At 37.1% G+C, this 11,229-nt stretch overlaps 2 protein-coding genes across 5 annotated transcripts; one reads left to right on the top strand and one right to left on the bottom strand.

The window, feature by feature from the left end:
* Positions 1 to 6: 6 nt before the first annotated feature.
* On the top strand, positions 7 to 2,711 carry LOC127106752 (pentatricopeptide repeat-containing protein At4g18840). 2 transcript variants are annotated; one of them, XM_051044059.1, is made up of 2 exons: positions 7 to 2,222; positions 2,340 to 2,711. In XM_051044059.1, the coding sequence occupies exon 1, from the start codon at positions 153 to 155 to the stop codon at positions 1,773 to 1,775; it is 1,623 nt and encodes a 540-aa protein (XP_050900016.1). In that variant the 5' UTR covers positions 7 to 152; the 3' UTR covers positions 1,776 to 2,222; positions 2,340 to 2,711. The 2 variants fall into 2 exon arrangements, with proteins under 2 accessions (XP_050900016.1, XP_050900017.1); XM_051044060.1 differs by having other exon boundaries at positions 2,313 to 2,711.
* Positions 2,712 to 2,815: 104 nt separating this feature from the next.
* On the bottom strand, positions 2,816 to 9,179 carry LOC127106751 (uncharacterized). Of its 3 annotated transcripts, none has more exons than XR_007795477.1 (6): positions 7,615 to 9,179; positions 6,699 to 7,138; positions 4,986 to 6,523; positions 4,037 to 4,241; positions 3,258 to 3,955; positions 2,816 to 3,175 (listed from the first exon to the last, which is right to left on the bottom strand). XR_007795477.1 is itself a non-coding variant. In XM_051044058.1 (3 exons), the coding sequence occupies exons 1-3, from the start codon at positions 9,052 to 9,054 to the stop codon at positions 5,053 to 5,055; spliced, it is 3,351 nt and encodes a 1,116-aa protein (XP_050900015.1). In that variant the 5' UTR covers positions 9,055 to 9,179; the 3' UTR covers positions 4,811 to 5,052. The 3 variants fall into 3 exon arrangements, 1 of the variants encoding a protein (XP_050900015.1); XR_007795478.1 differs by having other exon boundaries at positions 4,037 to 4,177; XM_051044058.1 differs by lacking the exons at positions 2,816 to 3,175; positions 3,258 to 3,955; positions 4,037 to 4,241 and having other exon boundaries at positions 4,811 to 6,523.
* Positions 9,180 to 11,229: the final 2,050 nt, after the last annotated feature.

The raw sequence follows: 11,229 nt of genomic DNA, 5'->3' as shown, positions 1-11,229 counted from the left end.
GCACAAAAAAACGATTTTTCCAAAAATCAAAACTGGAAGTGACGTGTACGGTGACGACGGCAGTGAGAACGCAAAAGGGATTCCGGTAATGCGGCGCCGCCGAAGGTTGAGCGGCGCATGATAATTCAGAGAATCAGAATAAGAGAGAAACGATGGGAAGCACGTTTTGTCGAGTAACTTGCATGGTTAACAAACTCTCTTCAATGTTAGAATTGAAACAACTCCAAGCTATAATCACCAAATCAGGTCTTCAATCTCACATAGATTTCACAACGAAGTTAATTTTCTTTTCAGCACTTTCTCCAATGGGTAACCTTTCCCATGCTTATTCTCTTTTTCAACAATCTTCTTCTACTGTTACGCATAATCCTTTTATTTCCAACACTATGATTCGTGCTTTTTCCAGAAGCTGTTTCCCTCTTCAAGCTTTGTGTATTTATAACCAAATGCAAGTCACTGATGTTGTTTCTGATTGTTTCACTTACAATTTCGTGATCAAAGCTTGTTCTAGAGCTTATAAGTTTATGCAAGAAAGTGGTAGTGGCACTTGTGATGATGATGTGCTTGTTGTTGTTTATAAGAAAGGAACTGAAATTCATTGTAGAGTTATCAAAACAGGGTTTGAAAATGACCATTGTATTCAAAACTCTTTGCTTAATTTGTATGCACAGTGTGGGTTGGTCTCCGTTGCACGCAGCCTGTTTGATCAAATTAAGGATACAAGTATGGTTTCTTGGAATATCATGATATCGGCGTATAATCGAGTTAATGATTTTGAATCTGGAGATAAGCTTCTTGAATTGATGCCGCATAAGAATGTTGTTTCGTGGAACACCCTGATTGGAAGATATATTAGGTTAGGTAATGTTGACGCTGCGAGGAGAGTGTTTGATTGTATGCCTGAGAGGGATGCGGTATCGTGGAATTCTATGATTGCTGGCTGTGTTTATGTTAGAGATTATGCAGGAGCGTTGGAACTCTTTTCTGAAATGCAAAATGATGGAATAAAACCAACAGAAGTAACACTAATATCGATCCTAGGTGTCTGTGCTGAAACTGGTGCACTGGAGATAGGTCACAAAATATATGAGTCTCTCAAAGTGTGTGAGCAAAAGATTGAAGGTTATTTAGGTAATGCCCTTCTGAATATGTATTGTAAATGTGGGAACTTGAGTTTGGCTTGGGAAGTATTTAACGGAATGAAGATGAAAACTGTGAGTTGTTGGAATGCTATGATTATTGGTTTGGCTGTCCATGGTTATTGTGAGGAGGTTTTCCATTTGTTTTCAGAGATGGAAGAGAGTCTTGATGGTAGTATTAGGCCGAATGGGTTGACGTTTATTGGTGTTTTGGTTGCTTGTAGTCATAAGGGGTTGGTTGATAAAGCAAGATGGTATTATGATCATATGGTAAAGAAGTATGAAATTCTGCCCAATATTAAGCATTATGGTTGCATGGTTGATCTTTTAAGTAGATGGGGTTTGTTGGAAGAGGCTTATCAGATGATTAAGAACACCCCTTTCCAAAATAGTGCAGTGTTGTGGAATACATTGCTGGGTGCTTGTAGGACACAAGGTAACATGGAGTTGGCTGAGATATCCTTCCAACATCTTGCCAAACTGGAGAAACTTACAGATGGGGCTTGTATGTTGTTATCTAACATGTATGCTGAAGCTGGAAGATGGGATGAGGTTGAAAAATTGAGGAGTGAAATGCATTACTTGCATGTTCCTACACAAGCTGGCTACAGCCAAATCAATATGAATGTCCAATAGGCTTTCCTGAACAAACCATTGGCCTTTGCTGAGTTATGTTAAAGACATTTTTTCAGTCAGCCATGTGCCCTTCTATGAAATGAATATTCTTCAATTATGCTACAGAATTTATTGGCACAGAGGCTCTGGATGAAGCTGAGAATCTTAAGTTTAGTTCCACCATCATCTAGGAGGTGTCGAGGAATGCCCAAAAGATGAAGAAGGAAGTATGGCAGTGAGGCACCTATGAGTACTACTAAGCTGAGAAGGTCATATCCTGAAATCACTTGTTCAAGATGTGGTGGTATCCAAGGCACAACGTCAAAGGCTGTGGTAATGAGGGGTAGCAATCAGGCCAAAAATATGGAAACTGCCTGCTCAACCACGGACTGAAACTGATCTGTCAGTCTCAACCACATGCTTGCCACATTCCTAGCCAGTGAACCCCAAACTGAACCTCATCCTTAGGTAGAGTTATTAACACTCACACTTTGCACTCACAATATACTAATATGTTTCATAATTTGCAGGGACTTATTGTTGTTGCTAACATAATAGGAACATTTCTTTTTGGATTTGGACTAGGAACATTTTATGGACACCCAACAAGGTTTGGCCAACACCTATCTGAAGAAACAAAACACCTCTAAATTTGATACAGTTGCCACATTGGTGGGACATCAAGATCCATGAACTTCATGCCAACAACAATGCTTCCACCCAAGGTTCACATCAATACTAGTATGGAGAAGGATGAATGAAGACTGATTATTGAGGTTTGAAGACTTTATTTTTTGTTATTATGTTATGCTAAGTGCATATTAGTTACTATTGTGTCTAAACCTTTGGTTTTGTTGTCAACTAAACTATTAACTCACTGCCTTTCAAATTTCAAGGCATGTTAAGATATTGGTGTAGCCTCCATTTAACTAATGCTACCTTTTAAATTTCAAGACATATTATATTAAGTCATTGCCTTTGGTTTTGTCATATTTGTTGCTGTCAAACACATTAAATGTTGTGTTCAGAAAATCACTTTAGTAAGGTGTTTTTCATGATAGTGTCAAACACAACATCAACACAATTTCAATTCAATTGTTTGTCATGCACCCTAAACCACATCTGCTCGTTTACTTCAAATGTTATAATATCCATTACATAAAGTACTGACAAACTGCCATAAACAACATTTGCATCACAAACAATGCAGATAAAAACATTTCATGAACCTCATGTCAACAACCAAACTGTCGATCATAATTCAGATTTGCTTTCCACATATCATCAATTGCATTATTTCTTCCAACCTCCATTCAAATATGTATTTAAACTCTCTTTTAGATGTCTCTGTTTGAGCTGCACCAGTTTCATCTCAATCATCTTTCCAAATAAAGTACTTGCAATTTCCATGGTCATCAATACTGCAAAAAACATCAAAATATAAATTCTATAACATCGAATTCAGACATGTATAAAGAAATGGAAAAATGGATTTTTACCAACCTTGTTGAATAATCGAATACAGAATGTCTTCTTGGGTTCATCCGTGTGTTGATTCTGCATAAAAGACACCTTTTTCACAGTGGCAATGAGGTACATTCGAAAACCCCTCTACTCATGATAAAGAGGATGGACTCCACTCTTAGGCAGAGGCTTACTTCGCCTTCACAGACTTTCAAAATGGTGAACCACTTCTCAAAATAATGTACTACCTTCACAGACTTGGAAAATGGTGTACCGATTCACATCATAACTCTATTTCTTTTATTCCAGACTCAATTCAGAGCAACAATGGGGGAATAAGGGTTGGGGTTCTTTCAAATAAAGGACATTGGGAAGAAGATTATGTTTTAATTAACTGTCAGTTTGATCCTTGCAAGCATGGATAACAAAATGGAATGAAGAAATGCCAGCTCTCATGTCACATAAGCATGTGATTTGTAAAACAATTGACAGCTCACAAAAAACAGAAAATATAAGATAATAGCCAGCATGGAATTAAATGAAAAACGGAATAATGCTGCATGGACTGTTATTATAGCGCATTTCTATTGCAGGAAGTTAGTGTTTACTCCTCTAAAAGACCATGTACTCTGGCAATACCACACTATCTAAAAGTTCCATTATATCACCCCCGTAATAAAACAGTCTGACACTATCCATTATATGTCTACATCAAAGAAGTCATTGGCCAGTGCTACCTGCACAAATTAATGATGACTTAAAATGCTACAGGTCATGTGAAAGAAATGACACCAAAAAACTAGAAGGAGGGAAAGTACCTTCTAGTCTAATTTGAACCGAAGGAGGAGGCCATTATAAAGGCAGCCTGGTACTGCAACTGAACTGCAACTGAAAGTATCCCTTAAGCCACACTGCAGACTAAAGACAACTTCGAGAACAATGCCAATTACAGGGGCGGTCTGAAATAGCATTATAAAAAAGATTGACCCAGGGCAACCCTTCAAAAAGAGCATATCACAGAATCTGCAATGGGATTGTATGCTCTTATTGCACATGTAATGTTTTTTTATGACATAATGCACATGTAACGTTGACTGGAATTCAACCAGTCTTAGAAATTCTTTTCCCATGAAAGCGGATTAACATTAATATTTTATATAGCTTTCACAATAAAATAATTACACAATACTGATAAAGAAACAATTTTATTGAAATGCAACATGTGAAGATACAGATTAGTTTTGGAATTATATAACTCAACTGCCGGATTTAGAAAACAAAAAAACACCCCGTAAACTCAGAAAACTAATTTGAAAATTAATAAGTCAGCCAAGATTCAAGAGTTAGATTGAAAGAAATAGCACTAGTAGTAAATTAGCACTTCTTCCATTCTTAAGCATCTAAATCCATAGTACTAGAGCTATATTTAACAAAAAGGAAAGGATTCACAGTGCAATGCCATCTCTTCTATATCACAAAATTCAATTTCCCAGACATGACAAGTTCAAGGTTGGTTTAACCCGATTACGATTCATGTTTCTATGTGTCATTTGAATTGAACAAACAAACAAAAATCTATCTAACCAAATCACTTTCAAGCAATAAAACTGCATGACGGGAATTTTTTTATATAAATATGAAATATGAAATTTCTTAGAATTATGTAACTCAAAATGCACATAAGCAAAAATGTGCTGAGCAGCAAAGCCACATTCTACATATGGCACATACAAACTGTACATTGCAAAAGAAATAAAAAAGACATACATTATCACAAGCTGATTGAGGATTGGTAATCTTTATGTAGTTATCAATGTAGATGACACAACAGCTGTTATGACGATAGGTATAAAGCTTCTAGATAATCATCAATGTAGGCCAAGCTAGGCCAATGATCTGTGCGAATACGAACTAAAGTTGAAACATCGCCAACTTCCATTTGGAAAAGGAGATGGAACCGCGGTGGAAGAAATATTAGAACAAGAAAACAGCCTAGGTTGCTTTGTTTGCTATTGATAATTATCCCCTTCTCATACTCTTCATTATTGTATGTAAGACGGAGTGGAACAGCATCATGATTTGCAACTGCAGTGGCATCAGGGGAAGCATCTTCCCAAATAACATTCTGAATAATTCCCCCTTCCCATACAGCATCAATGAGTGGCTCCCCACTCACACCTACGACAAAGCGTGCCAGATGGCGCTCAGTTGCCTGTATCAATGAGTTTGCAGGGACGTTAAGAAGCTTGACAGATTGTGTTCCACTAATAGCAGCAATCCCTTTGCCTCCTTTCAATTGAAAGGTTTCCCGTCCGGTGCTAGAGGATGAGCCACATGCCTCCCACAAAGCAGTGAACAAGTTAAAGTTGTACTGAGGTCTTGCGTTTTCTTCGATGTCTGATGGAACAATGGCCTTGAGAAACATGTCTTCAATGCCTATTGTGATTCCCTGAAGTTGACCTTGAATGATCTGACCATTTTCTGTATTTGTTTCAATGTGGACATCAACTATACCTGGTGTCGGTTCCCTGGGCTCCAAATCAACCACCACAGTAGCTCTATACTTTTCCTCTTCTCTGGATTCCTTTCCTACAGGAACAATACTGAGGGGGGCATTTTGAGATGCATGGTCTTTACTGTAAGGTTCACCAAGAAGAAAAGGTATATGAGAGGATGGAATCGATCCATATGGTGCAGAAGATGAAAAACGTAACACAGTAGCATACAGAGCGGGCAGTGCGTCTATCTCTTCCTGGGCTGTGGCAGTGTTATTGATTCCCAACATGCGATTGAAAGTATTAGATTCAAATCTCAAACTGCACGATATGCTAACTTTGAGCCCTGCCATATATCTGAAGTCAGGAATACGGGAAAAGTACTTCCTTAACATGTTCAAAATTTCTGCAATTTTGGAGTCCATAACACGGAGTGGCTCATTTGGTTGATTTGTTCTTCCAGTTTCAGGAATGAACTGTGAATTGGAGCTATCAGAAAATTCATTTTCCTCGTTAGGGGGTTCGAGGTCCCTGATGCCCTCCAAATAAGCCGGTTTGCTATTACTCACGACTAAACTTGATAAAGACAAAGACCAAAACTGCTTAACAAGTAATGGGGTCAGACGCTCAAAGTGAATGCAGGATGTTAGGTTTTTAAATGTCTTGAATCTCTGAGAAGGTCGAGGTGACTGGACATTGAAGAAAGTGGTTTGGTGTGAAGAAGGTGAAATCCCAAGCATCGTGCCTCCCAGGCTCAGGATATCTCTAAGCTTTTTCCCCGGAATGCAGACCAGCATACGCAAGTAGGTCCTGAAACATTCCAAATATCAGAAAAGTCGAGTAACCACTTTTGCAGACCCTCTAAAGTTTAGCCTAGGAAGCTATCTCTGACTTCTAGATATATAATTCACAAACCAAAATTGAAGGGGACAAAATATGGAAAACAGATTACATTGAAAGCAAGAATACACAGTGCAATCAATACCTTGAATTATCACGGACTTCCAAATCAGGAAAAAAGAGACAAGTAAAAGCAAGTAGACGAGATAGTCTAAGGAACAATCTAGAACTATGGTGGTGTACCAACATAGTTCGACAAATACCAAGAGCTCTACTGCCTTGGGACCAAGATTTCATTACTGTATCCGGGCCATGTTTCTCCACAAGAAAAATCATGAAGTTTGTGAGTAGTGCTATCAATCCGCGCGGAGGTATTGTTAGATTCTCAGCAATTCTATCAAATATTGGGAAGCAATAAACCAACTTATAATCCATTTTCACTTTTGGAAGTAAGTGCTCGTCAAATTTCTGAAGTAAGCGCTCGCCCAACCAAGAATGCTTCTTACAAGATAGTAAACGGTCCACAAAAGCAGCAACAACAGGAACCAGTCTCCGACTCTCCAAAGTCATGTTCACAAGCATCACCTGAATAAACAAATGGATTTTAATTTTGAATGCATCATACCTAAAGACAAGACCACAAATCAAGTCGGGTAAATTCGCCTTAACCACAGAATTTAATCTCTCTAGTAACTGACATTAACATGAATTGGTGTGGATGAACATTCGACAGCCGTTATTTTGAATGAACTTGATTTTGCCAAATTGATATGATTAAAATTGAGCATGAAGTGATGGTATGTTTTTACTTTAAAAGCAAGTTTGGTGTAAATATTAATGCAATTTTTTTTACCAATTCTAGTAAAACCAATAATAATAGGAAAATTTTGGTCGAAAAAATAATTATTATAGGCAAAATCAATTCTACTTGAAAGTAACATACATACTTGACTCAATTCTAGTAACAAAGCAAGAATCTTATAATTGAAAATTCTTTTATGCAATGTACCAAAAACAAATCCACACAACATTCTAAAATGGGAAATGTTGCTAATAAGCACCTGCAAAGTACGAAATATCATGGAGTCCAACATATTTCTTGTTGTGGAAGGATCACTATCAGAATGAGACGATCCAGTTATGAGAAACTTATGAAAGGTACGGAATGCAACTGCAATCTCTGTGCTCCCTGGAGGCAACCATTTGAACGATGATACAGAAAGGAGACCCTGTTCAAACACCTTCACCGGATTAACCAAACCATCATCACCATCATGGGAACTAGATTTATAATCAGAATCACTTTTCTGTCTCAAGACAGAACAGGATGCAAGAAGGTCAAGCTTCAATGCTTTCAGAGCCAACGGATCAAACAAAGAAGGATAAAAAGTGGAACAAGCTTCATTTCCAGTCTCAATCTTCTTCTCAGTACGTGATTGTTTATTGAAAACCAATTGATTGAAACCCAACAACCAATGAATTGCCAACAGACGAAACACTAAATAATGATGAGATTCTCTAGAAATCAACAAGAGCCTACTAGAAACCTCTCCTTCTTGACCATCAAAAGCATCTAAGAAATGCATAAACATAGCCAAAACGACATGGCAAAGAAGAGGATCATAAGAATGAATCATTCCAAACAACTGAACCTTAAGCATTGAAGGTTGCAATTCCAACGCCACAACTACAGATATCACCATAGATACAAACTCCATCATTCCACATGGGGTCAACACTTGTGGCCACTCCAACAAAAATGCCAAAGCTCTCCTCAGTTCCTTAGTATTCAGACCCGAACCGGAATCCGAACCAAAATCCTCTCGATTCAGACACTGAGGTGTGCTGAACGGAAGCAGCGGATGCGATGTATTGAGAATGGAAATGCTGAGTTTCTTATCAACGATGTTATGAATAACAGTTGTGAAAAGCAAGATGTAGGATTGTGAAGCGTGCGTTCGTTCATTCTGGCAAAGACTCCACAAATGTCCAACCACATCGGAAAGTAAACACGGTTTCGATCGTTCCAATTCTCTCAAACACTCGCATGCGATGGCGCGTGTGTGCCGGTCGGAACCAAAATTCGGACGGTTAATAACCGTCAACAGAAGTTCAACTAAACTCTCGATTACCGTTTGAACGTTGTCCTCTTCCGAGAAACAAACAATAACGGAAGTGACGGAAATCATAAACTGCTCTTTGAACAAAGGACTGATGTGAACGGCGTCGGGAGGAGATTGGATAACGGTTTTGAGAGCTTCGATGAGACGGTTGAGGTTTTCGGAATGGAAAATGGAAATGGAGAATTCGTCGAGGAAGACAAGGAGTTGGAATTTGAGTTGAAGAGGGAAGTCTTTGCGGAGAAGAGAGGATAAGAGATGATCGGTGAGAGACGGATCGAGAGAGTTCCATTTTTCGATTCCATTACCGGATTGGAAATTCTCCATTAGGGTTTCCCATTCTTGAAGTGTTAAAGGCTTCGCCGGTGGTGGCGCCGTCATTGAAAACGGGAGGAAATTAACAGAGCTGCGACGCGGTTCGTTAAGTTACTCACACTACCAAACGTCGAGGAAAGTGAATAGTGAGTAGCTTTGTATTGGATTTGGATTGAACCAGTTTTTTAATAAAAAGAATTTGGAACAAATGAAATTTTTTAAAAATTAAATTTCGATAATCAAATCAAATCAGTTTGATTTTTATTGGTTTTGGTTCGGTTTTTAAATCATACAAGGAAAATTGATTTTTTTTTTCAATTTAATTTGATTTAGATTGTCACTTTTATCGGTTTTTTCTCATTCGCTTACATCTCTATTAATGAAAGAAGATTGAAAAAATTGTGTTTAATCGAAATGAACCATATTAGTTGGGTCGGTTAGTGGTTTTGACCGAGTTAAGTGACATGTCACAAATGAATAAAACTCGTTTGAATGGTTATAGAGTGTAAATTCTTTTTGGGATTGCTTTTCACACCCTAAATGGTGTTCACCCAGCACGGTAAAAAATTAATAATGTCTTTAAAATATGGAACTTAAACTCGGACGGACTCAAAATGCAACCATAGTCAAGTCTCAGATCCAAACCAGAACAAAGTTGAAAAATCTGTAGGTTACTCTCCATATATTTTTATGGAGGTTAATATTCATATTATTTACGGATGTTAATGTCCGAACCAGTTTTATTTATATAAATGTGTCAGACATTCTCTTTTCCTTCTTCATTTCAGAAACTTACTCAATCCAAAACAAAGCTCGTGCGCATACTCCATTTTCATCATTTTTTAAGTTTTATCGCATCTTTTACTACATTGCACTCAATCATACAACATTGCTCAGTTTCTACTTCACTCCATTCAATCAAAAATCGTCCATTTATCATGTTTGGTATGTTTCTCATTTCCTTTCATTTTTTGTTTTGTGTTGCATTATGTTATAGTTAAACGCATAATAGGTATTTATGATACATTAGTTTGTAGTTAAACGCATAATAAGTTGTTTAGTAAGGCATGCATTTAGATTTTTTAAGTTTGAAATTTAGAGTTTATGGCATGTTTTGTCTTAGTTTTTTTTTTTTTTTTGCCTCGTACGAAAGTTAACTTCTAGGTTTTTCTGATATGTATAGCTTGTTGATTTTAAATGTTTTGTCCTTTGAGATTGACTTTTTTTATTATGATATGATTTTACTAATTTAATTAAAGGTAAAATGTTTAACAATCGAGAAGGATTGAGACATAGTAAAGTGGCCCTGCATGTTTTTGTTCGGAGGGGAAAATCTAGACCCTCGCATCCAGTCATTAGTGTCACTACATTTGATGTGTAAGCATCATCTTTTTTAGTTCATGTATCTTTGCATTATCTTCCCGGAGGCATGTGTCTCGTGTTGCCTTCCCATAAGCCCTAGAATTCCAACCTACTACCCCAAAAGTCACTAAAGTCAAACCTTGATATTGTCGTTCCTGATGTTTCTTCAATAGACCACTTAGACACCTCACTAATTTATATGTATGTAGATTGTGTTGTTAGGCATGTGTGAGATATAAAGGTAAAGAAAATCTCTATTTATTCTTTTAAATATATGTATTATAAGATTTGAACATTCTGACATTGATAAAATTTTATAGCACTGTGAGACGTTAAAATGTATAAACCACAGTAAGAATATTACAAACCTACCATGACCTGATGAAATATGGTTTCAAGATGTCATGCAACTATATGGGCTGCAAGATTTATGTAGGACTGGGTATACTTTTATTAACCATGGTTTGTTGTCTGCTTTCAAGGAGAGATTGCAATCAGAGGCATCGTCATTTATGTTGGATATGTGACTATATACACAAGAGGGGGGTGAATTGTGGAGATTTTAAAATCATTGATTAAAAATAAAATCATTTTAAAATTCAGAGTTTAAAAATATTTTCTTAAAAACGTTTGTATAAGCAGCTGAAATATCAAGTAAGGAAAATAAGCGAAAAATAAAAGAGTTAATGAAAGAGAGATAACGCATGAGATTTATAGAGATTTGGCCTTAAAGAAGTGACCTACTTCTTTACCTAAGAATTGATCTTAAGAGTATTCATTGACGCTTGAGAGCTTTTAGAAGCCCACAAACCTCTTTATAGAAGGAAATGAAGTTTCAGGATAACTTCTAACCAAACAATGAATAGAGTTTGAAGCGGT

Source organism: Lathyrus oleraceus, chromosome 7 (genome assembly GCF_024323335.1).
Source record: "Lathyrus oleraceus cultivar Zhongwan6 chromosome 7, CAAS_Psat_ZW6_1.0, whole genome shotgun sequence".
In the NCBI taxonomy this organism is placed as follows: domain Eukaryota; kingdom Viridiplantae; phylum Streptophyta; class Magnoliopsida; order Fabales; family Fabaceae; genus Lathyrus; species Lathyrus oleraceus.
The sequence above is the reverse complement of the archived record's forward strand: the minus strand, read 5'-3'. Positions and strand labels throughout refer to the sequence as shown.